This window comes from Cervus elaphus, chromosome 6, assembly GCF_910594005.1.
Source record: "Cervus elaphus chromosome 6, mCerEla1.1, whole genome shotgun sequence".
In the NCBI taxonomy this organism is placed as follows: Eukaryota; Metazoa; Chordata; class Mammalia; order Artiodactyla; family Cervidae; genus Cervus; species Cervus elaphus.
The window spans coordinates 1433715-1459361 of record NC_057820.1 but is presented as its reverse complement, the minus strand read 5'-3'; the positions used below and the strand labels follow the sequence as shown (position 1 = coordinate 1459361).

General features: G+C 56.8%; 1 protein-coding gene across 9 annotated transcripts in view; it reads left to right on the top strand.

Annotated features, from left to right (window-relative positions):
- Nucleotides 1–25647, top strand: part of ZFYVE28 (zinc finger FYVE-type containing 28) — a 97181-nt gene that overhangs the window by 55740 nt on the left and 15794 nt on the right. For 3 of the 9 annotated variants that reach the window (XM_043905985.1, XM_043905986.1, XM_043905987.1), the window contains exons 4-8: nucleotides 703–905; nucleotides 2005–2094; nucleotides 3308–3397; nucleotides 6291–6392; nucleotides 13452–14624. In XM_043905985.1, coding sequence (XP_043761920.1) covers nucleotides 703–905; nucleotides 2005–2094; nucleotides 3308–3397; nucleotides 6291–6392; nucleotides 13452–14624 — 1658 coding nt within the window. The other 6 variants (XM_043905989.1, XM_043905991.1, XM_043905988.1 and 3 more) reach the window with 6 other exon arrangements.

The window sequence follows — 25647 nt, the reverse complement described above, 5'->3', positions numbered from 1 at the left end:
CTGCCGGCCCTGGGCCCGCCTGCTCCCCCATCTCCGTCTGTCCCACCTCGCTCCTCCGAGCCGCCTGGCTCGGGTGTCCCCGCTGGGGACCGCTCCGGACGGTGGGGGTGGCCCCAGGCAGGCTGTCTCTTCCCCCAGCCTCAGGTTTCACCTCTGCAGTGTGGGTCCCAAGGGAAGGGGCAGCTGTAGGGGCCGTGAGGCGAGGCAGGGAGGCTTTGTGGACAGGAGGTGTCTGCATCTTAGAAAGGTCGGGGGTCTCAGAAAGCCCGGGACAGCTGTGGGCTGTGTGCCTGGGCAAGAGCCGGAAGGTGGTGTATGCGGGGTGTCTGCGGGGTTTCTGCGGGGCCAGGGGGAGGAGACAGGGGTCACAGGCCCAGGAGGGCCCCTCGTGGAGCCCTAAACCCAAGGGCATTTGCTCTTAGATGCTCTGCATCTAAGAGAAACCAGTAGGGAGCCGGTGCCCAGAGAGGGGGGCGGATGGCGAGAGCAGCGGAGAGGGGTCTCAGGGATGGGAGGCGGGGAGGGGTCTCAGGGATGGGAGGCGGGGAGGGGTCTCAGGGATGGGAGGCGGGGAGGGGTCTCAGGGATTGGAGGCGGGGAGGGGTCTCAGGGATGGGAGGCGGGGGAGGGCATCGGGGAGGCCACGCCTCCCACCCCGGCCCGGCCCACGTGTGGCCGCCCTGACCCCTCCACTGCCCGCAGTGCCTGGCCGCCGGCTCCATCATCATGAACCGTGAGCTGGAGAGCATGGCCATGCGGCCGCTGGCCAAGGAACTGACCCGCAGCTTGGAGGATGTGCGCGGGGCCCTGCGCGACCAGGCGCTGCGGGACCTCAACACCTACACGGAGAAGATGCGGGAGGCGCTCCGGCACTTCGACGTGCTGTTCGCGGAGTTCGAGCTGAGGTGACCGGAGGCCGTGGCCTGCTGGTGGGGGGCTCGGCCGTCTGCGGCTGAAGCCTCCGCGAAGGGAGGCCCCTCCCCAGCTGGTTCCGGGCGTGAGGGTGGAGCGGACCCCTGGGGTGGGTGGGGGTGGGCACTGTGAGGGGAGGGACCAGGGCAGGCGGAAGGACCAGGGATGAGGGGACCCAGGTCCCGCCCCCACCTCTGCCCCTGGCGCCCCCCACCCCCCAGCGGTGAAACACCCCTGGCGGTCCTGTGGGTGCAGGTCATCCACCGCCCCCTCCTAGCCCACGTCTCTGGGCTCCCACCCGGGACACCGCCTGAGCCGGTATGAGGTGGTCACTAGGGTCCTGCTGGGCCCCCACCTCCAGCGTGTGGGGGGCCCCCTGCAGCTCAGTGGGCCTGCCCTGCCCTTCCACCAGCGTCAGACGACAGGACAGGGCCCTTCCCCACCCTGCCAGCCCCCAAGGGCTCTGGAGGGCCCGGGACTGTGGGGACTGGGCTGCAGGATGTCCACAGACACGGACACGCTTGGGGTGCAGGAGACGCAGGAGGCCCAAGGCCCTCCACGGCGGTGCGGGTTATCGGAAACTGCCTGACTTGTGACGCGTGGGCGGAGGAGGAAGTCACAAGGTTCCAGATGGTTCTCTAGGGGGCGGGGCCCACACATGAGCTTTCTACCTTTCCACCTGCTTGTCTGCTCCAGATTTCCCCAAGTGAGCTTTTATTACAAGAGAGGCTAGTTAGTCACTTAGGAGGAACGAAAAACGTCCTCACCTGGGGAAGGGGTGAGTCCTGCTCCGCAGGGGCCAGGGCCCCTCGCCACCCTGGATGCACGTGGTCACTCCCTCCTTCCGGCGAGGCATGGGCCTCTTAGAATGAGCAGTGGTGGCTCCCGGCCGGTCTGTGGGCCCAAGGAGGTAGGAGCTTCGGCTCAAAATAGGGGCGGTGATGCTGGGTCTGCGAGCTTGTGAGCCCCTGAGAGGCGCCAGGGGGCTGCAGTCAGAGGGACCCCATTTGGTTGTCCACTAAGACGTTCTGGGCTCGGGGACACGGCTGGGCGCCCCGGGTGTGGCCCTCACCCCCACCCCTGTGCCTGCAGCTATGTGTCGGCCATGGTGCCCGTGAAGTCCCCCCGGGAGTACTACGTGCAGCAGGAGGTCATCGTGTTGTTCTGCGAGACGGTGGAGAGGTGAGGCCCTGTGACCCGGGGGCCGCTCCCCCTGCCGGGGGGAGGGCCGCACCCGGGAAGGGTGCCGTGCCCGTGCGCCGCGTCCATGAGCCCTGGTGCCTCCCCCCCCCAGCCCCACAGTCCCGTTTCTCTGGGCCCGGAGGGTGGGTCCTGCAGGTGAAGCTCGCTGGGTCCAGGGAGGCTCCAGACTCAGCCCCAGGAGCCAGGCTCCTCACCTCCTCACCCGTCTCCTCGCTCGCCTCCTCCCGCTCCTCACTTCCTGTCCTCCACTCCTCTCCCTGCCAGGCCAGGATGGAGCCCTCATGGGCTGGGTTTCAGGGGTGATTCATCGGTAATCTAAGCATACCTTGTTCGGGGAGGGGGCTCAGATCTGAAGTCAGATTTTATGACTAGACTAAGATTGAACCTGGAATAGTCCTCGTATTTGACAAGTGATTCGGTGGCAGGTGAGTTTTGAACTTGCCTAATATCACATCATTGGAGAAGGAAATGGCAACCCACTCCAGTACTCTTGCCTGGAGAATCCCATGGACAGAGGAGCCTGGTGGGCTACGGTTCATGGGGTACCAAAGTGTTGGACACGACTGAGCGACTAAACACCAAGAGTGTCACGTCGTTAAGTTTGTTAATTTTTTGAGACCAATTGCTCACTCTTAGGCGTTGATAGATATTCCAAATCAGCAAACGGTCAGACAGCAGGAAACCTTTGGTTTTGAACACGCCGGGGCGCACCTGCCCACGCGTCAGGGACGCCATCTCCCTGGAAGTGGGTGAACGCAGGAGAGCAGTTGCTGGCCTCTCAGGGACTGTTGACGGTTCAGGGCGGCGTTCCTGCATCACGTTTACTCTCGGGTGTCGGATGGCAAGCTGTGCCCACCAGCCCCCCTCGGCGGGCACCTCTCTCCTGCTCCCCACTTCCGTCCAGCGGTGGGTCAGGAGGTGGGAAGGTGGGGGAGGCGGAGGGGGAGCCGCCCATGCTGGGCCTCTTGGAGCGGGCTTGTCCAGCCGCCGTCCTCCGTGTGTCCACTCGTGAGACCTGGGTCAGGAGGTGGGAAGGTGGGGGAGGCCGAGGGGGAGCCGCCCATGCTGGGCCTCTTGGAGCGGGCTTGTCCAGCCGCCGTCCTCCGTGTGTCCACTCGTGAGACCTGCACAGCCGCCCTCCCGGCTCCCGTCTGGCCGTGGTCATGCCTGCTCCCTGTTTCCTCCCTGCCAGGGCCCTGGACTTCGGGTACCTGACCCAGGACATGATTGACGACTACGAGCCGGCCCTCATGTTCACCATCCCCCGGCTGGCCATCGTGTGGTGAGTGTCCCTCACGGTGCCCCGGATGGTCGTTTTGCAGAAACCCAGGGGTGCCAGGCCCCTCTGGGTGGTGGTGAGCGGTGCTCGTATCCTGAAGGTGGCCGTCCCCCTGCCACAGAGCAGTCCCTGGGTGGGCCTGCCCTTGTCCCAGCAGACAAGGAGCCAGGCGTTCCAGGTGCCCCCCACCCTGGTGCGGGAGGGACCCCCCAGCCTCGATGAGGGGGACAGGTGAATGTGACAGCCCCGGGCACGCCCAGCGCTGGGGGAAGACCCCGCAGTCAGGCACAGGGGACCAGCAGGGGCTGTGTGAGCCTGCTTTGCAGGGATGAGAGGCGAGGTGCCCCTGGTTCCTGGGGAGGATGTGACGAGCTTGTCTGGACGATTCGCGGGCTGGCTGGGAGGCGGGGCCCGTGGGCTGAAGAGCAGGGGGGCCTGGTGATGGGGTGGGAGCACAGCGGTGAGGGCTGGAGAGCTCTAGGTCAGGCCTGTGGGCTTGCGGCCTCGGAGATGGCAGGCACCACGTGGGCTCAGGCCTAAGAAGTTGGAGGCAGGAAGCGCTCAGTCACATGCTGGGGGTCTCGGAGACTCTTGGAGCCAAGGTCAGAGCCCAGATGTTCTGGGCTTGGTCCACGGCTGCTCACCCGCACCTGGACTCCCAGATGGCGACCGCCTGCCCTCCCGCCAGGTGAGGGATGGGGCACCTGGGGTGCCGGGAGCGGAGGCCGCTGGTAGGTGTGGCCATCGGTGGACTGGCCCGGGGAGTGTGGGGTGGACACGTGGGCCAGGACTGGTCCATGCATAGGCCGCGGGGAGAACCCTCGGGGGGGTAAGCAGTTCCCGTGGCCCAGCCTCTGGGACATAGGGGTGTCCGTAGCCTGGACCACAGGGGCCTAGATGGGTTGTGTGCCACGTGCAGGACCAGTGGGGAGCAAGCTGGGCAGATGCCACTGCCCGGGACTCTGGAGCAGAGTCTCACGTGCCCTGGAGTGCAAGGAGGACCTAGGCGATGAAGACCCGGGAAGATGGGTGGGGGGCAGACAGCTGGGGCCCAGTGCTTCAGGGAAGCCTGAGCAGCCACCTTGGGACATGTGGCGTCCGCCCCCGCCACACCTGCAGCTTCCCTTGGGCTTGGGGTGTGGCCCGCACCTCGCTTTTTCTGGCCCCACTGGGCCCCTGAGTTGCCTTCCCTCTGCGAGGTCTCGACGGTGGTCTTGGGAGAAACCAGATCCTCTCGGGAAACTCTCATCAGCTTCCGCCGTCTGAGAGGGAACCTGTTCTAAACCGCGAAGGAGGCCCTTAGATAGCCTGCCTGTCTAAGATGAAAGCGAGGGTGTTGGACAGAAGCACGTGCTTCTGGGTTGTACAACCGTCACCACTGATTTCAGTGACTGTTGTCTCTGAAAGGAGATCACCGACCCCTCGGCCGCCACCCCCACCCCTGTCCTCCCACCTCTCCGTAGGTGTTCCGATTCGGGAGGTTTCATGTAAGTGAGTCTGGCTCACCTTTGTGTCCCCCCACTGGCCTGTGTCACGGAGCACCGTCCTCCCCCAAGTCACCCAATGTCCTTGGTGCCTGGCAGGAGGTAGCACAGTGAATTCCTGCAGAATTTCGTTGTGTTGACCTAGCAGGACACAAAACATGTATTTATGAAGCTTTTTCACTGAAATTTTATTTTTAATCATAAAAATTTGGTAGGGAGGTATGTATCCAGAATTAAAGTGTGAAAGTATTAAATCAGTTGTGTCCGACTCTTTGTGATCCCATGGATCGTAGCCCGCCAGGCTTCTCTGTCCATGGGATTCTCGAGGCAAGAGTACTGGAGTGAGTTGTCATTGCTTTCCAGGGGGTCTTCTCAACCCCAGGGATCAAACCTGGGTCTCGTGCACTGCAGGCGGGTTCTTTACCAACTAAGCCACCAGGGAAGCCCTATCCAGAATTTAGGGATTGGTTAAAAAAAATACTCTTGGGACTTCCGTGGTGGTCCGGAGGTTAAGAATCCCCCTTTCAGTGCAGGGGAATTAAGACCCCACCTGCCGCAGAGAAACTAACCCTGGATTCCCCAAACCCGCCTTTTTTTTCTGCCTGTTTTCATTCTGCCTTGGTGCTGTGACCAGCACATTTACCCGTGAAGTCAAGGTTCTGTCTTGGGAAATTGTTCCCCAAACACCATTAATTGAACCACCACCATCTGGAAAGTCTCGCCCCATTTAGGCAGTGCCCCCGAAGGACCCCTCCCCACCGCCGAGGGGCCAGCCCTGGGGTCAGGGCTCCCGGGCTGGTGGGAGGGCCAGCTGGGCCTCAGTCCCAACTCCTGTTTCTCTTTGCAGTGGGTGTTTTCAGAGCCAGTCTCACAAACCCTGTGTCTGTGTTATATTTAAACACAAATCCGGTGTTTCTGGGCTTCCCTGGTGGCTCAGCGGTAAAGAATTTGCCTGCAAGGCAGGAGACTCGGGTTCGATCCCTGAGTCAGGAAGATCCCCTGGAGGAGGGCGTGGCAACCCACTCCAGTACTCCTGCCTGGAGAATCCTATGGACAGAGGAACCCGGTGGGCTACGGTCCTTAGGGTCTCAAAGAGTCTGAACATGACTGAAGCGATTTAGCACGCCAGTGTTTCCACTTTCAAGGAGGTAGATTTAGCAACAAATCTCGATGCTGATTTATCTGATGGCAGCAGAGAAGTGTGCAGACATGTTTTATGATTATTTTATGATCCCTCAAACGAACACAGGCTGACCAGTTTTGAAAAGGGATGAATCTGGGTAACCTTCATGCTTTCTCCTAACTTACTTACAACTCGAGCGCAGAGGGGAGCGTGTGCAGGAGTGGTCTGGGCCTGCCCCGCGGCCACAGGGCTGAGGCCGGGCTGGCTTTTTTGTGTGTCTTGGATGCAGCGGCCTCGTGGTCTACGCGGACGGACCCCTGAACCTGGACCGCAAGGTGGAGGACATGTCCGAGCTGTTCCGGCCCTTCCACACGCTGCTGCGGAAAATCAGGTGAGGGGAGGGCGGTGTGTGCCCCTGAGCCCCTCGGGGCTGCGACGGGTCCAGGGCTGGCAGTGACCTCTCTCACGAGTGTGGTCTTGCTTTGCCCTCCTATAGCTCCAGGGTATGTGTTTCCTCGGGGCACAGCTTCAGAGCGTGGTTGCCTTTGCACGTCTCTGTGAAGTTGACTCTTTGCCTTCTGTTCACCGAAAGCCCCGGCGTTGACCTCCGTTCACGTCGGCGGTGCTGGCGCCTTTACCGTTGGCTCCACTGTTCGGAGCTCCCTCTCACCCCCACCCCTTTCTCCCCCACAGAACAGGTTCTCGTTCTTGGCCTTAATCGCACACAAGCGTCCTGCCCCAAGACGCCAGCCGCCCTGGCTGACGGCGTGGACGCCAGGCCCCCTTCTGGTTTCTCACGGAAACGTCTCTGTGACGGAGCAACTGTGAAACCAGGTGGTGCGGGGTGGACAGGGCCACACACAGCGTCCCCCTGGGCCAGGCCCCCCACATGCGCTGGACTGGGGCCCAGGCACGGGCCTTCTACTAGTTCTTTGACTGGTTTAGGGGTGTTGACTAGTTTAGGGATATTGACTAGTTTAGGAGTGCTGACTAGTTTAGGGTGTTGACTAGTTTAGGGGTACTGACTAGGATGTTGACTAGTTTAGGAGGTGTTGACTAGTTTAGGGGTATTGACTGATTTAGGGGTGTTGACTGGTTTAGTGGTATTAACTAAGGGGTGTTGACTAGTCTAGGGGTATTGACCAGTTTAGGGATATTGACTAGTTTAAGGAGTGTTGACTAGTTTAGGGGGTGTTGACTGGCTTAGGGGTATTGATTGGTTTATGGGGTGTTGACTAGTTTAGGGGTGGTGACTAGGGTGTGGACTAGTTTGGGGGTGTTGACTAGGGTGTGGACTAGTTTAGGGGGTGTTGACTAGGGGTGTTGACTAGTTTCAGGGTGTTGACTAGTTTAGGGATAATGAATGGTTTAGGGTGTTGACTAGTTTTGGGATACTGACTAGTTTAGGGATACTGACTAAGGGTGTAGACTGGTTTAGGGTGTTGACTAGTTTCAGGATACTGACTGGTTTAGGGTGTTGACTAGTTTAGGGGTGAAGTGCTCAGTTCTCAGTGAACAGTGCCTCCCCCGCCCTGAGGCTCATTCTGCCCCCTCTAGCCGTCCCCCACCCTCCCAGCGGTGGCCTCTGTGAGCGACAGGGCCCAGCAGAGGCTCCTGTTGGGATGGGTCAGCAGGGGCTGTCCTCTAAGGCTGCGTCCCCTGGGCGCCTTTCTGGCTCCATCTCGGCGGACCCTGAGGTCTTTCCTCCCACCATCCCTGGTCCCCGAGAAGCCCCCCATCCCTAGTTGTTGGTCCAGGACCCCGGGGCCCCTGCCACGCTCTCCCTGGGCCTGGCAGGACTTCCTGGTCCAGGGCAGCTTTCCTCCGCTGGCCTTCTTGCCCTTTGCCCCATCAGGAGCCAAGTGCACTATGAACCCTGACAGGGAGGAGCGACCTGGGAAGCCTCAGGAGGGTCAGTGGGCGTCCTGAGCAGGACGTGATGCTGGACCCAGAGGCTGAGTCCCTTGCCCTCTCTGGGCGCTCAGCTGGGAGAGGAGACAAGGAGCAAGGGAAGAGGGTGGACGATCCTAGGCCGGGAAGGGAAGAGCAGGCCCTGGGTGGGCAGTGTCCGTGGGGGAGGGTGGGCGCATGGGGTTGGGGAGGGGCCAGGTGCTGGGGACTCTGGAGGGGCAGAGTCCAGAGCCTGGAGATGGGCGACACACTCAGGAGTCTTAATACGCATAATTAGGACCAGAAGGAAGGAATGGAGAAAACAGGCAGTTTGCTGAAGCTGTATTCAGAGAAAGAATGGCCAAGAAGTTTTCAAAACTGAAGAGAAATCTCTGCCCACAGATTCAGGAGACTCAGGAAAACTACACGCAAGATGAACATAAAATACACCTGGGTATGTCACAGGAAAATGGCTGAAATGGAGAAAGCCCTTAAACACAGCCAGAGGAAAAGGACATACTACTTTGAAATGAATATAAATTGACAGCTGTCTTCTTAAAAACAATGGAAGCAGGCAATGAAATGGCGTATATTTAAAGTGCTGAAAGGAAAAAGCTGCCAATCAGAATTTTATAACCAGGAAAAATACTCTACAAAAATTAAGTTGAAATAGTGGGCTATTCAGAAATAGAAAACTAAAGATATGGTATCACCAGACTGCACATAAAGAAAAGCTAATTGCAGTTCTTTCGACAAAGGAAAAAATCCCAGATGGAAATGTGGGTGCACAGGAGAGACTTAAGACCCTGATGTGAATTAGTATAAATGAATAAGGGCTGTACAAAACAATGATTATAATGTCTGAGAAAGTTTAACTTATGCATAGCATAGTTTAACATTTGAAAATAAAGTCAATGTTTTTCTGTATTAATTTTTAAAAAGGAAGAAAAACCAAATCATTTTGAAAGTTACAGAAAAAGAATTGGGAAAAAATGACACCTATGATCAAAACATCTCTTAGCAAATTAGGAAAAGAGAGGAATTTCCTTAATCTAATAAAAGATATACACACATATGTACACATTGCACCGAAGATCAAAGTTAGCCTCAACTAAGACCCAGCATAGCCAAATAAATAAATACAAATAAATTTTCCTTAAAGCCACTCCTTCTTTTAAAGAGAAAGTATTTGTTGTTTACCTGAAGTTCCAATTTAACTGGGTGTCCAGTGTCTCTTCTGGCGCCTCCTCACACATCCAGCACGGGCTGACAGCCTGCCGCGGAGCAGTGTAGGCCTGGGAGCCGTCCAGAAACTGGATGCTTACCTAACACCTTATATAAAAATTAACTCAAAGTGGATCAAAGATCTAAATGTAAGAGCTAGAACTACAAAATTACTGTGAGAAAGCATAGGACATAAGCTCATGACGTTACACCTGGCAGTGGTTTCCCGGATGTGACGCCAGAGGCACAGGTAACAAGAAAAATTAGACACACTGGACTGTGTGAAAATTTCAAAATTTTGTGCCTCAACAGACACTACAATAGAGTAAAAAGGCAACCCATGGAATGGAGAAAATATTTGCATATCATATATCTGATAAGGGATTAATACCTAAAATATGTGGAAAACTCCTAAAACTCACCACCAAGAACAACAACAAATAAACCACCCAACTAAAAATGGGCAAAGGATGTGAATAGACATTTCTCCAGAGAAGATGACCAGTAAGCACATGAACCAGCCTGACGATTGTTAGGGAGACGCAAATCCAAACCTCACACCCACGAGGAAGGCTACTATCAAACAACAAAACCAAAACTAGAAAGCAACAAGCGCTGGTGAGGACGTGGAGAAATTGGAACTCTTGTGAACCACTGGTGGCAATGTAAAATGGTGCAGCTGCTCTGGAGGTTCCTCAAAATATTAAAAGAGAACTACCATGATTTCTGGCAATTCCTCTTCTGGCTTTTTACCCAAGAGAATTGAAAGTAGCATCTTGAAGAGATGTTTGTACACTTGTGTTCACTGCAGTATCATTCACAGCAGCTAAGACGTGGAGGCAACTGTTGACAGATGAATGGATAAGCACAATGCGGTCCGGCCTTACACTAGGATGTTATTTGGCCTTAAAAACATGCTACAACAACAGCCCTACAGCACATGCGACAACATGGATGAACTGTGTGGTCATGCTCAATGAAGTAAGCCAACCACAAAGAGATAGTGTGTGATTCCAGTGACAGAAGTTCCCTAGAATCATCTAAATGATAGAGACAGAAAGCATAAATGGTGGTTGTCAGGGGCTGGAGGGAGTGGATGACGTTTCATGGGGACTGAGTTTTAGTTTTATAACATGAAGCGCTAGGGGATGGATGCACAGCAATATGAATATATTTAATACTGCTGAAAATGAAAGTCGCTCAGTCCTGTCCAATTTTGAGACCCCGTGGACTATACAGGCCATGGAATTCTCCAGGCCAGAATACTGGAGTGAGTAGCCTTCCCCTTCTCCAGGGGGTCTTCCCAACCCAGGATTGAACCCAGGTCTCCCACACTGCAGGCAGATTCTTTACCAGCTGAGCCACCAGGGAAGCCCTGGTGAATACCACTGAACTGTCACTTAAAATGGTTAAGGTGGGAAGTTTTATGTTACTTGTATTTTATCACAATAAAAAATTAAGTATTATTTATAATAGTGTCAATAAATATTAATTACTTAAGCATCAATCTGAAGATGTCTGAGACCTCTACTGAAAGTTACAAAATGTTTTTGACCCAAAATTTTAAAGACCTAAGTAAATAGCTGTGGGAGTGGGAAACTCAATACCAGGAGGATATCAGTGATTCTCAAATTAATCTCTGAGTTCAATGCAACCTCAAACAAAATCCCAAGAGGCTTTTTCTTTTGTGGAAATTGACAAACTAATTCTAAAATTCGCATAGAAAGGCACAGGGCCTGGAATAGCCAAGAAAAAACAATTGCTGGAGGAAAAGGGCAAAGAAGAATATCATTTCTCTGTTCTGCTCTGAGTTGCCTTTGGGTAGTTTCCACAGATGGTGCTGGTGTGACCAAGTTTGTGAACATAACGTGTGCATTTCTGCTGAGTGTGCTTCAGAAAAAACGGGCAGAGTTGGAGACACTTCCTGTCATAACTCGTAGTCACGCTGGCAGAGGTGTAGTGCACAGGGCTTTCGACAGAACAGAGGGTCCGGAGCGGCCAACACGTGATTCACAACAAGGGTGACGGCAGAACAGTGGAGGATGGCTGGCTTTTTCCATGAACAGCTGAACCAGTAAATATCCACACGAGGAAAAAGATCCTTAATACACTCAAACGTGCTCACTTGCTCAGTTGTATCCCACTCTTTGTGACCCCGTCAGGCTCCTCTGTCCATGGAATTTCCCAGGCAAGAATACTGGGGTGAATTGCCATTTCCTTCTCCAGGGGATCTTCCCAAGCCAGGGATTGAACCCGCATCTCTTGGGTTTCCTGAATTGGCAGGGGGATTCTTTACCACTTGCGCCATCGGGGAAGTTACTACACTCAGGAACATGTCAATTCTAGGTTGACTGCAAGTGCAAAGGTGAAAAGTAAAACAACAATTTCAGAGGAAAAAATTGAGTACATCTTTGTGCTTTTCAAGTAGGCAGAGATTCCTTCAACAGGGCAGAGGAACACCAACCACAGAGAGAAGCATGACATATTCAACTTGATTGAAATTAGAAACTTGAGTTTGTTCAAAGACACCATTAAGAGTGAGAAGGCCGCGAGCTGGAAACGACACCCAGTGAAGAGCTCCTGTCAATCTGTAAGAAGAGTTAGCCCAACAAAAATGGGTGAAAGTCCTGAACAGGCACTTCAGAGAGGATCTCTAGGGGTCGGTTGGCATGTGAACGGGTGCACAGCCTCCCGAGTGAGCAGGCTAGACAGTTTAAAACCTCAGTGAGGAACCACTGCACACTCACCAAAGCGGAGGAAACGGGGAAGGCGGAGTGCCCTTGGGCTCTGGGCAGGGACCTGCTCCTCACCAGCTCAGCGCCCTCACTTGCAGAAATTCACCCCCCGCGCTCCCGAGGACAGGGCCTCAGAGACATGGCTCTGGCAGCCAGGGCCCCTGGGGTGTAGAACAGCTTCAGAGGTGACCTGCGGGGCGTTTCCCCTGGGAGAGACAAAAGGATTTACAACCACACGTTTCACCAGAGAGGGTTGCCAGGGCTGGAACCGCGAAATAGCAGAAAGTCGGATTAAATTTGAATTTCAGATACACGGTAATACTTTGTTAGAATATGTAGAAATGCCCCCAGTGGGGGCCATTTGGGACATACTTACTCTAAAAAATATTCATACACTTTTTAAGTGTTTGTTGGGACTTCCCTGGTGATCCAGTGGCTAAGACTCCTGGCTTCCAATGCAGGGGGCCTGGGTTTGGTCCCTGGCCAGGGAACTAGATCCCACAGGTCTCAACTAAACATCCCACATGCTGCACCGAAGATCAAAGTTAGCCTCAACTAAGACCCAGCATAGCCAAATAAATAAATACAAATAATTTTTTTAAAAAAGCCACTCCTTCTTTTAAAGAAAAAGTATTTGTTGTTTACTTGAAGCTCCAATTTAACTGGGTGTCCAGTGTCTCTTCTGGCGTCTCTTCACACATCCAGCATGGGCTGACCGCCTGCCGCGGAGCAGTGCAGACCGAGGAGCCGTCCAGAATGTAGAGCTGATGGGCCGGGGAGCAGGGCGGGCCACGGAATCCATCTACCTGGAGAAGAACAGGTGTAATCACTGCAGGGAACATGGGGTGCTCATGGCAGGGAGTGACGGCGGGGGTGGGGGGTGTGTGGGGGCTCCTGGGAGCACCATGAGTGCTGTATTTCTTGATCTGAGTGCTGCTTGCAGAGTGTGTTCAGCCTATGAAAAGCCGCAGCTGAGTGGTTCTGAGACATGGGACCTGTAGGACCCACGCTGGGCTCATCCCAGTCGTCGTCATTAAATCCACTTCACCTCGAGTTCAGTGCCGCTTCCTCCAGGGAGTCTCCAGGGTGTCCGGTGCCTCCTTCTGGTGGTCACGTTCCTCTGCTGCCGCCGTCATGATTGTATATCCATTTCCGCTCATAAGCATTTGTTATCTGCATCTTTCTTGCAGAACCCACACGGGCAGGGACCATGCCAGTCTTCCTGTGTGTCACCCTGGGCCTGGCATGTAGTGCTCAGGTGTATTTGTTGAACCAAAGGATGAAAACCTATGTGTTAAACCAACGTGTATCTTTTCACTCACAGAAGGTTTTACTAATGCAGTTATCACTGAGAATCAGGGCTTTCTTGTTTTTCAGCAAGAAGCTTCAGAATCTCATTTTTAAGGAAGAGTGCGTTCTAGAATCAGTCAGCCACCCCAAAGGGCTGTTGTCCCGACCCGAGGCCCCGGAGACCCTGGAGGCATCGACACCTTGCGGGGATCACTGCAGGCACCACCGGTGCCCAGGCCCGTTGGCCTGGGGGCTGGCGGGGTGGCCGTCTCAGCGGCCCTTACTCTTCCTTTCTGCCTGGGCGCTTGTAGGGATTTGCTGCAGACGCTGACGGAGGAGGAGCTGCACACGCTGGAGCGGAACCTCTGCATTTCGCAGGACGTGGAGCTGCCCGTCCGGGCGGACGTCCCGGCGCCCCCGGCCCTGGCCCCGGCCGAGCCCAGGCGCGCGGACGCGGAGCTGGCCTGCTCGGTGCAGAGCGACGATCAGGAGCTGGAGCAGCTCAGCCGCCTGGTGCACAGCGCGGGGGACGCCATGGCCTCCCTGCTGTCCCCGCCCAGCGCCGGCCCTTCCCCCGCCCACAGGCCGGGCGCCGCGGCCAGCCCCCGCGGGCGGGCGTCCCCGGGCCGCGCGCAGCTGCCCCCCGCCGGCGACGAGGAGGAGGGGAGCGTGTTCTTCATGGAGGACGTGGACGGGGCGCCCGAGGCCCCGGGCGGCCGGTCCGGGCGGGCGGGCAGCCCCGGCGGCGGCGTCGACCCCCAGGAGACGGGGGAGGGCCGGGAGGCGGGGGTCGGCTCGCCGGCTTCGGCCAAGCGGGAGGACTCGAGCAACAACAACAGCATCGAGGGCGCCGCGCTGCGGGCGGCGGCCCCCACCTCCTGCAGCTGCCTGGACTCGCGGCCGCACCTGGACGGCTGGGAGGCGGGAGCGGAGCACGCCGAGACGGCCGAGCTGATCGCCCACCGGACCGGGGGCATGAAGCTGTCGGCCACGGTCATCTTCAACCCCAAGTCGCCCGCCTCCCTGGACTCCGCCCTCGCCCACCCGGGAGTCCCGGGAAACGGCGTCCCCGCGGCGGCCGACGGGACGGCTGGCGGCCCGCACAGACTCAGCGCCACGGCCACCAACTGCCTCCTCAACTCCTGCGTCTGCTGCGCGGGCTGCGCGGGCGCCGGGGAGGACGCGGCCGCCCAGAGTCTGCGGGGCAAGTGCGGCTCGGGCGGCGTCATCTGCTCCGCCAAGGTGGGCGCCAAGGGCTCCGCCGCGGGGCCGCTGGAAGCCCTGCCCGCGAGCGCCCCGAACCCCGCGCCCTCCGAAGACGCCCCGGGCAGGCCGGAGCCCGAAGCCCCTGCTTCCGACAAGTGCCTGGCACACAGCTCAGGACCCCCGGGGGATGCGGCGGACAGGCTGTGCGGAGGGGTTGACGGCTCCCATCAGCAGGAGGAGGCCGTGGAGGAGCAGCCCCCGCCCCCGGCGGGCTCCAGGTAAGGGCCGCTCAGGCCGCGGGACTAGTCCTGCGCTCCGTTTAGCGGCCTTGGGCCCTGCTGCGCGCACGTGCCCACTGAGTCCCACCTAGAAGTGTCCGCAGGGGCCTAGACCGCCTTGTTTCTGGCCTTACGGGTGCCTCCTGGCGAGCGGGCGCGGCGCCGGGCCCTAGTCAGCCCCTCCGCACCGCTGTGCTGTGGGCTCACTGCCGGGGGCCTGGCACCCTCCTGACTGCCGCGGCTGCTCCCCTGGCCACGGTTAGCTGCACAAGTTCGCAGCCTGGGCGTGCGGCCCCAGAGGGCTGCGGTGGGATCCCGAGACATTCCTGCCCCCGGGCAGATCCTCCGCAGGGTTCCTGGGGTCCCCTTGTCTCCCCCAGCGGCTCCCAAGCAGGCGAGGTGGGCTGGCCGGGCGGGAGGGGCCCTGGCACCCACACGCCTTCCGTCCCTGCGCCGCAGCCTGGGCTTTGACTGAGGGGAGTAGATCCAGCCAGCACGGCCTGCGCCCTCCATTCGCCCGTCCCCATCCGGGGCCTCAAGGAAGGAGGTGCCCGGGGCCCAGCCTGGGGTCCAAACGTGGCTGTCGCTCTGGCCTCTCGAGGGATCCAGCCCCGAGCCCCCCATCCTGGCTGGACTGTGTCGGCTGGGAATTGGGGGGTGGCGAGGCCCCCACCCGTGGCCGTGGGAGCTGTGCAGGGAAGGAGGCTGGACACCAGGGGAGGGGTCTCCCGGCACAGAGGCAGACACCCGGTAGGTGCCCCTCCCTAAAGCCGCAGGTCCTCCCAGCAGCGGGCAGGGGGCTGGTGGGACCCCTGGGGGTCAGGGCCGCTCTCCTCTCCTCCTGTGCGGAACTCTGCTGCTCCGTACCAGCCTTTCCTGTGTGGGCATCACCCCCCAGCCCCTGGCAACCAGGAATCTACTCTCTGGCTCCCATGAATTCGCCTGTTCTGGACGCTCCACAGGAGCAGAGTCACTCGTGTGACCTTTTGTGCCCGGCTTCCTTTGCTCAGCATCCTGCCGTCAAGGTCCACCCTTGTGAAGGGCTGTCCCCGTGTCAGCACTTCCTTCCCGTGGCCGCCTCGTCCTCCAGGGGGGCCACACTGGGCTTGTCTGTCCGGGGCGTGTGCTGTGGTCACTGTCTGGGTGTCATGAGTGCTGTCGCTGTGACCACGTTTGTGTGCGGTCGTGCGAGTCTGTTCTCTGGGTGTCCTCCAGGAGTAGAATTAGTGCCTCACACGGACCCCCTGCGCTCCAGGGTGCTGTCCCCAGCATATTTCATCGCCTGGGCGTGTGCGAGGCTCCTGTTTCTCCACACCCTCACCGACACATGTCGTCTAAGATGTTCTTTTATCAGTTCTTTTGACCTTCGGGCACATCCCTCTAGAAGATATAGCCAAGTGACCACTTTCAAGTTACTTGAATTCATTCTCTCTGTAAAGTCATGCCCCAAATCTTACCCACAGTAGGTTAATTTGTTCCATTTGGCATATGTAGAGATATTCCCACTTGCATTTAACTTTATAATCATGTGAAATATTTGCATGGTTCCCAGACAAATCTATAAAATAAGTTATACCCAGAGAAATCTGTTCCTCCTTATTCTCCCCCTGCTCTAAAGTTAATGGTTTTCAAATTTTTTACAGCTTATAAAAAACAGAAGCAAGGATGTACACACACAGAGACAGATACACACACACACACGCACAGACACACAAAGACATAAACATACAGATAAACACACACAGAGACACAGATACACGCACACACACGCAGAGACACAGACACACACACACACATACACAGTGTTTTCCCCTCCTGTTCTTCGGCAGAGGACCTCACCCTTCCCGCTGTGCTTTCCTAACCCTCTAGCCTGCAGGCCCATCCGTGGCAGTTTCTAGAGATGGCCCAGTGGTCACTTTTGGCCACGTGGGACCCCACCTTGTGGCTGGATCACCGTGTAGTCGGGCCCTGCCATTTCTAGTGTCGCTTCTGCAGACGGCGTTGCAATGAACAGCTGTTTCTGATGAGGCCCTTGTTTAGGGCCAAGCCCGGCCCATCGTGTCCAGTGGGACAAATTACTGTCCATGACCCTGGGACAGTGTCCTCCCTTGGGGCCTCCAACTCAGTGGCGCAGAGCTGACTGGTGAGTGAATCGTTTTTTCCAAGGGTGATGTGAGCCCATCGCAGACTCTTTGAGAAGACACATGCACCTTTTGGTTTCTGACCCCGCTTTGCTCGCTCTGTGTCCAGGTCTGGAATCCCCTCCTGTTTTCCTGATGTGTCCCATCCCCGACACTGCTCATTCGCACCTCCCGGCAGCTCCCAGGCCTCCCCTGGCTTGGTGCAAACGCGGAATTCCGCTGAGCTGAGAAGAGAAAGTGCCTCAAGAGGCACTGCCGTCTTCCAGGGAAGCGTTTCCTGCAGATGCAGGAGCCCGCGGGCCGCGGAGATCAGGGCCGGTGGGCAGGACCGTGGACAGCGGCGCCCGGGGCCCTGCGCTGCACCGGGAACCGGGTCAGCAGGTGGCGCCCGTCCCCGCCGCGGGCAGCGCCGACCTCAGGCGCATCATTAATTCACGTCGCAGGAGGGCGGCTGGATGACTGAGCCAGGTGTGGGAGAGGTGGTCCGACCTCGCGGAGCGTGATTTGATTTGAGTGGACGGGACAGAGCAGCGTGGCTGGGACAGACAGACAGACAGACACGGGCGATCACCCTCTCAGCAGGATCACTAGACCTCAGATGCCAAGGTGGTGGCAGCGCGGTCTGCGTGCAGCTCCTTGTGGATGGGCTTGCGTCTGCGGCGGGTGACCCCCTCCCCCCGGCAGAGGGAGAGGAGGCTGGCACCCCGCTTGGCCCCAGGGCGCCCGCCGGGGTCCCCCTCGACCCGCCTGAGCGAGAGCCCGTCAGCCCAGTGGCATCCTCCTCCCTGGTCGTCCCTCGGCTGGGACGAGCCGCCGTCTCAGGTTGACCGTGAGGCCGGCCGGTCCACCAGGTGCTCCTGTGGCCCTGCCATGAGTGGCAGGAGTGACCATGGGTGCGGCCCCGTGTGTGAGGAGACGGCTGCAGCCACAGGCCACTGTGCCGCCTTCAAGCAGGGTGCGCTGAGCCACGGCCACCACTCTGCTTTCAGGGCCACGCGCCCAGGGGCCACCCGGAGCGTCGTCTGCCTCTCGAGCAGCCCCCGGCCTCTGGGTGGAAGGGCATGGCTGCCGGGGGGCAGACACAGGCCCGCAGGTGGGTCCTGGAGCTAGGCCCAGGCCGGGAGGACCCCACGCACGTCCCCCAGCCCGCACACAGGCCAGTTCCCCTGCTGCCCCTGGCACAGTCCTGGGCAGAGTGTTCCAGCGCTGAGTGTCCTTCAGCTCTTCTCTTCCTACACCTTTGTCTTACCCTTTTGGTGCTTGAAGATTAACCTTAAAAGTTAGCATGTTTAAAAGCTTGCTGTTGTCCATCTAGACTCACCTCCTCATCCGGAACCTTCCACATCCTCAAGCCAGCAGGAGAGCTCATCGTCTAGAAGACGGAAACTCACCCTGGCTCAGGTCTGCTCTCTTTTCTGTGGACACTTTACTAAAGTGAGCTTACAGCCTTCCGCCTCCTTGAAGGGGCTTCCCAAGTGGCTAAGGGGGCCAAGAATCTGCCTGCAACGCAGGAGACACGGGAGACTCGGACTGGATCCCTGCGAGGGCAAGACGCCCTGGAGGACGGCGTGGCGACCCACTCCAGTGTTCTTGCCTGGAGAATCTCACGGACAGAAGAACCCGGTGGGCTGCAGTCCATGGGGTGGCAAAGAGTCAGACAGGACTGGAGCAACTGAACACACAAGCCTTCTTGAAAAAATGACACCGACTCTCTTATTTCTGATTATAATTGCGGCCCGTTGTGGTTCATTATAGAAGCTTATGAAAACAGAAGAGTAAAAGAAGGAAATAAAAACCATTGCAAATCTGATGGTGAGCAGTTTTATTTTGTTCACTGAATATTATCTTGTGATCATTTATCTGAAAAGTTCATTAAAACACAATATTCATAGAATCGTACTCTGTCGTAAGGACTTATGCTAGTTGTTTCCGTGTTCTATCCGTGTGCAGTCAGCCTGTGGTCCCTCTCCCTAAGATCCTGCCTCTGCCTCTTGGAACCGGCCCTTAGGAGTAGAGTCACCCCAGCGAAGTCAGGACTGCAGTCACACCGCCTCCCTCGGCAGCGACCGCACCCCCAGCGCAGCCGGGACCCCCAGGCTGCCTGACTCACTGGGGAGGCAGACACTCTGGTGTCCTTCTCTCTGGTGATCATGTCCCTGGGCGCTTCCTCCTGTCTCTTCCGCAGAGTGACTTCCTGCCTTTTTACCCGTTTTGCAGTTGGGTTTCCTTCTGGCTGGTGTCTTTGCTGCAGGAGCTTTTCCCAATTTGTTACTTGCCCTTTGGCCTTATTTGTTGATGTCATTAAAACAATTTAATTTAATTTATTTATCATTTATTTTGGCTGTGCTGGGTATTTGTCGCTGCGTGGGCTTTTCTCTAGTTGCGGTGAGGAGGGGGGCTGCTCTCCAGCTGCGGTGTGAGAGCTTCTCATGGCAGTCGCTTCTCTCGTTGCGGACCACGGGCTCTAGGTCTCACGGCTTTAGTAGCTGTGGCTCCCAGGCTCCAGAGCTCAGGCTCAATATCTGTGGCTCACTGGCTTAGTTGCTCTGTGGCACGTGGGATCTTCCCGGATCAGTGATCAAACCTGAGTTTCCTGCATTGGCAAGCTGATTCTTTACTCCTGAGCTGCCAGGGAAGCCCTGTTGATGTCTTCTGATTTATACATCCTTTAGTTTTATTTTGTGGAATTAAATTTATGAGCATTCTAGAGCCTCATGTTCCCTGCCTCTCTTTCCTCTCCACCCCAAGGCTGGGGGGCATTCCCCTCAGGCCTCCTGGTGTTCTGGGGATGACTCTGAGAGGCCCAGTCTCTTCTGAGGCTGTCTCCACCCCCCGGAGAGGGTGAGGCGGTCGGGGCCGCCACCATCGTGCAGGCGAGAGAAAGGCTGGCCCGGGCGCGGGTCGAGGGCCTTGGCGCCCCCGGAAGGCCGGGTCTGCTCTGCTGTGCTGAGGTCCATGGCTGGCGGTGTCCCTGCCTCCCGGTGTGGGGGCCTCCCCGGCGGCCCTTCGGGGTGGAAGGACGGAACTCCAGCAGGCACAGTCTTCTGACCCCGTGCTCCCTCCTCGCTGTGCGTGGTGGCGGCCGAGAGTGGACACTGGGGATGTCTCCCCCGGGGGCCTGTCGGCACTCGCTGCTTCCCTGCCTGTTTGGGAAGGGTCCGCTCCTGTCGGAGGGTACACTCCCGCCCCTGCAGACGGTGGTCCAGCGAGGGAGGCACCCGCGGGCCGCTGGTCACCCATCTCCCTGAGCCTCAGTTTTGCCGTCTGCAAACTGGGCCCACAACGGTCCCCAGTGCGCGGCACCATGAGGAGGTTCCAGAAGTGACCCACCCCTCCCGGTCCCTCCCCGTCTCGGCGGCCTGGTTGCGTGTCTGCGTTGCTGTCCGCTGTCCTGCGTCCTCCCCCCTGGGCTCCGTGGGCTCGGTCCCTGGCTGCCAGCCGTCCTGACTGCCCTTCCTGCCCCCCCCCCCCACCCCGCCTCACCGCTCCCTGGCCTCGCCTCCACTTCCTCTCCCCCGCCGGGCGCGGTGACAGTGGGGCAGAATGACCGGCACGTCGCCCCAGTGTTTCTCCCGTGCGGACGGCTTAGCACCTCTCCCAGCGGGCACCCCGTCTTCCTCTTTCCTGCTGCCCTGGGTCCGGGTGGGGACCCCAGGGGCCTGAGGGTGCCCTGGGCCCAACCCTGAGCAGTGGTGACTGCAGAGAGGAGGCCACACGCTGTGTCCCCCGGAGCCACTGGCCGCTTCCCCACGCAGAGGGGGCTGCCGGCGGTCCCCCCGGGGGAGTGCTGTGTGTCCATCCCGGGGAGCCCTCCCTGAGGCCCAGGGCTGCCTTTCTGACCTGCTGGGTCCACGCATCACCGAAGCCCCTTTGCCTCCGGCAGATGGAGTCATAGCCTCACGTCAGGGCCGCCGCTGTCCACTGGCCCCCGCGGCCTGGAAGGATGCGCTTCCTTCTCCAGCTTCCGGTGCTGGCCGTCCGGGCTGTGGGGCGCGTCCTGCACCCAGGGTATGGGGCGGTGAGCCCAGGCTTGGCATGGTGGGAACAGGGCCGCTCCGTGAGCCGGGGCTCGGGGGCCGCGGACTGGCCCTGCCCACCCCTTTGCTGGGGGTGCTGGGGGCCCAGAGGGGACCACCTCTAGGGTGTGGTGACGGGGCGGGCCCGGGTCTAACTCCAGCCAGTCCTGGAGGCTGTGTGACTGCAGGTCCCCCTCCCCACCACCCGGTTCCCTCCCTCCCGGCCTGCACATCGCTGCCGCCCAGGTCACAGAGCCACTCTGGGGCTGGGTGGCGGGCACGAGCCTTGAATCCCTGGCAAGTGTCCCCGCCGCCACACGGAGCCCCGGAGTCTCCCACCCACGTCCTGCCTCTGGAAGCAGAAGCAAGAATGATTGAGCAGTTTAAAAATAGAGGAGAACCTGGAATTAATTAGCCTCTTGAAAACCAGATTAGGCCACATGACGGTGATCAAGTCAACTGTTCACAAATGTAGGGACCCCTAGGAGGGGAGACGGGGGGAGCTGGCAGATCGGGGCTCACCTGCATACACCCGATGCTGTGGGCACAGTGGGTAACTGGTGATAGCTAACGTGCAGCACAGCGGACTCCAGCTCACGTACCGTGGTGACCCTTCCTGAAGGGGTAGGAAGCCCAAGGGGGAGTGGACATGTGTGGACACGTGACTGAGTCCCTTTGCTGTGATGCGGAAGCCAACTGAAGACTGGGAGGCAGCTGTTCTCCAACAGGAAGCGTTTAAAAATCCCTGGTTCCCAAGTGACGGGGCCACGCCGGCCCACGGGGGTGAGCGGGAGAAGCCAGGCTGAGTGGGCGGGGGTCCAAGGGGCAGGGCTGGGTGCTGGGAGTCCCCGGGAGGGGGGCTGCCCTTCTCCTAGACAGGGCCTCCCCAGTGTCTGGTTTTCTAACTAACTTGCAGCTGATGGTGAGCAGCCGTGCTCTGGGCCCGGAGGCCCACCTGGCTGGGGCTGCAGCCACCGTGGGGCCGGGACTGAATCCAGGCCCTGAGGACGGCTCCTGCCAGCACTGGCCTGGAAGACCCCTGGGTCCACATGAGGCTTTTCCCACCGGCCTGGCCACCTCCTGGCGCCCCAGACCCTGATGGAGGGGCCCCAGGCAGAGCAGAGGGCAGACGTGGGGGCGGGGGTGGGGATTCCCAGGGGGCTTTGTAGGGCAGGGGTGGGGGGACAGGTCATGTTTTTCCGAGAGGAAGGCTCGGTGTCAGAGGCACTCGCACGGAAGCACAGGGGGAACACAGCCTGGTACTTTGCATGGTTTTCAGCAGCTTTACTGAAATGTAACCGCCGTTCGATGAACTGCGGCGTGTGCGTGCCAGCTCCCCCAGTCTCGCCAGCGCTCAGCGTGGCCAGGCCCGTCGACCTGAGCTGTTCCTTGGGCGTGAGTGCTGTCTCGTGGCATGTGCGTTTCCTTGAGGACGTGTGACACCTCGTCCTTTCGTGAGCTCACCAGCAACAGGCTGTGGTCTTTTGTGTTCTTGGGTGAACATCGACGTGTGTTCTTTCGCTGTTCCTCCTAATTTGTGTCCTTACTGACTTTTGTGAGATTTCCTTCCGTTCAGTTCAGTTCAGTTGCTCAGTCGTGTTTGACTTTTGCAACCCCGTGGACTGCAGCACGCCAGGCCTCCCTGTCCATCACCAATTCCCAGAGTTTACTCAAACTCATGTCCATTGAGTCGGTGATTCCATCCAACCATCTCGTCCTCTGTTGTCCCCTTCTCCTCCTGCCTTCAACCTTTCCCAACATCAGGGTCTTTTCCAGTGAGTCAGTTCTTTGCATCAGGTGGCCAAAGTATTGGGGTTTCAGCTTCAACATCAGTCCTTCCAGTGAATATTCAGGACTGATTTCCTTTAGGATTGTTGACTGGTTGAATCTCCTTGCAGTCCAAGGGACTCTCAAGCGTCTTCTCCAACACCTCAGTTCAAAAGCATCAATTCTTCGGTGCTCAGCTTTCTTTATAGGCCAACTCTCACATCCATATATGACTACTGGAAAAACTATAGCTTTCACTAGACAGACCTTTGTTAGCAAAACAATGTCTCAGCTTTTTAATAAGCTTAGACTGTATACGAGTCCTTTATCAGATATATAATTCGCAAATCTTTCCTCCCAGTCCGTGGCTTGTCTTTTCATTGTCAGAGTATCTTTTGAAGAGCAGAATTTCTTAATTTTGAGAAAGTCCAGGGTATCAGTATTTTTCATGGATTTTGATGTCATAACATTATCTTCATAACCTAAAGTCACAAAGATTTTTCTTCTATTCAAAAGTTTTATACTTTTCGGTTTTTCATTTAGAACTATAACCCATTGTAGGTTCATTTTGTATATGGTGTGAGGTATGGATCAAGGTTTTATTTTGTTTTTGCATAAAGGTAGCCAATCATTCCAGCATCATTTTTTGAAGACTATCCTTTCTCCACTGCATTGCCTTTGCACCTTTGTCAAAAATCAGTTGACCATATATTTCTGGATTCTGTAGTCTGTTGCATTGAACTATTTGTCTATATTGACACCAATATCACACTGTTTTGATTATGGTAGCTTTATAATAAGCCTTAAAATTGGTAGTATAAGTCTAAAACTTTGTTCTTTTTCAGAGTTGTTTTGGCTATTCTGGGTCCTTTGTATTTGTATGAATTTTAGAAACAAGTTGTCACTTTTAACCAAAAAAAAAGGCTGCTAGGACTTTGCTTGGAATTTTGTTTAATCTATATATCAACTTGGGAAGCATTAACACCTTAATACTGAGTTTTCAGATTTATAAACACAGCATATATTTCTCCATTTGTTTAGGTCTTAAGTTTCACTCAGCCAAGTTTTATAGTTGTATTGTTGAGGTCTTACACATTTTTTGACGTATTTATCCCTAAGTATTTTATATTGTTGATGCTACTGTAAATGGTATCATTTTATAATTTTAATTTCCAATTATTCATTGCTAAAATAGAGAGATATACTTGACTTTTGTATACTGATCTTGTCTTATGCAACTTGCCAAATTCAATTCATTATTAGATATGGTAGTTTTTATGAAGATTTCTTCAGATTTCCTACACAGATGATGTAATCTGTGAATAAAGCCAGTTTTGCATCTCCTTTCTAATTAGATGTCTTTTACCTCTTTGTCTTGCATTTTTGCACCGGGGAGGACCTCCAGTACAATGTTGAATGGAAGAGTTGCCACAGGCTATTTTTGCCTTGTTCCTGGTCTCAGAGGGAAAGCATTCAGTATTCACCACTAAGTGTGATGTTGGGTTTTCAGGTTCATAGATGCCCTTTCCCCAGGTTCAGGAAGTTCCCTTCTATTCCGAGGTTGCTGGACTTTTCTCAGATACTTTTTCTGCATCTTTTGGGAGGGTCATATAGTTTCAGTTTTTTAGTCTATTAATGTGATAAGCTACATCGGTTGACATGCAGATGTTAAGCCGTCTTGCGGTGAGCCTTACTTGGTCACTCACTATTATCCTTCGTATTCTTGGCTTCGATTTGCTAAAGTTTGGTTTAGGACTTCGCACTGATCATGAGGAATGCCAGGCAGCACTTGTCTCTTCTTGTAATGCTCCTTTAAGGTTTGGGCATCAGAGAAATGCCGAGCTCATCGAGCGGGTTGGGGAGCAGTCCCACTCATTGAATTCTCCACAAGACTTTGTATAGAAGTAGTGTTGTTTCTGCCTTGAATATTAGGGAGAATTCACCAGTGACGCCTTCTGGGGCCCCTGGGAGGTCCTGCCGACCTTGTGAATGGAGGTGGCAGCCACGAGGGCCCCAGGAGGGAGGCCGTGGGGGGGGTGGGTGGAGGGCCCTGGGACCCCAGCGCGTGGAGCTCTGTTGGTGTTTGGCGGAGGACTGGCTTAGTCTCCGGTCTCGTGGGACTCCAGCAGGAAGGATTGCAGCTTGTCGCGCGTCTGTCATAGGCCAGGCACGGTCCCTTTCAGGGCACTGTCCCTGGTCCTTGCCAGGGGCTAACAGTCATCTCCATTTGAAAGAAGAAAGCGGTGAGGCCTGAAACCATCCACGTCCCACCCGCACCCTTCCTGCCCCCACGGCAGGTGTGAACTGCTGGGCGCCAGGCGGCCTCTCGGCTCCGTCTTTAATGTGTTTGACTCTAGATTGGACTCTTGGGGCCCACCCACAGGGTCTGATTCTTCCCTGGGGCCCTCTTCTGTGTCCCCAGCCTGTCTGTCCAGCAGCTGTCCATGGAGGACCCGTGTCCTTCCAGGAAAGGGACCACCCTGGGCCATGTTCCTGGTGCTCCTGGTGCTCAAATAATGCCCATCCACTGGCCCCTGGGGAGCAGGCTGACCCAGCCAGGCCCCAAGCTCAGCCCCCAGGTACAGTCCCGGGCCCAACCTCCAGTGTTCTATTCGTTTGCTCTCCGTGGCCCTTGCAAGCCTCACTGGGCTCCCCGTGGGCATCACATTATTGATTTTTCTGCCTCGGACCAGTCTTTTTACGGGGTCTTTGACTCTCTTTCCATCCACACGCACACACTCACTCACGCCCCACCCTGCCGAGCAGCTGAAGTGGGCGTGGGTCGGAGGCTGCAGTTGCCGTCTGCCCAGCCGTGGTGGCCGTCTTCGGGGAGAGTTCACTGGTCTGTCTGTGCTATATATCTGGGGTCTGCGTGGGGTCTTACGTGCAGCATGTGGGCTCTAGTTCCCTGGCCAGGGATCGAACCGGGGCCCTCCACCTTGGGAGCATGGAGTCTTAGCCATGCCCCACCGGGGGAGTCCCAGAGTTCATTGCTCTCTCAAGACACAACATGGGCCCGGGCTTCGTGGCTCTCAGAGCTCTGCCCACAGTCAGGCCCCCCCGGGTTTCCTGCAGGTGAGCTGTGTGCTGCCGCGGCAT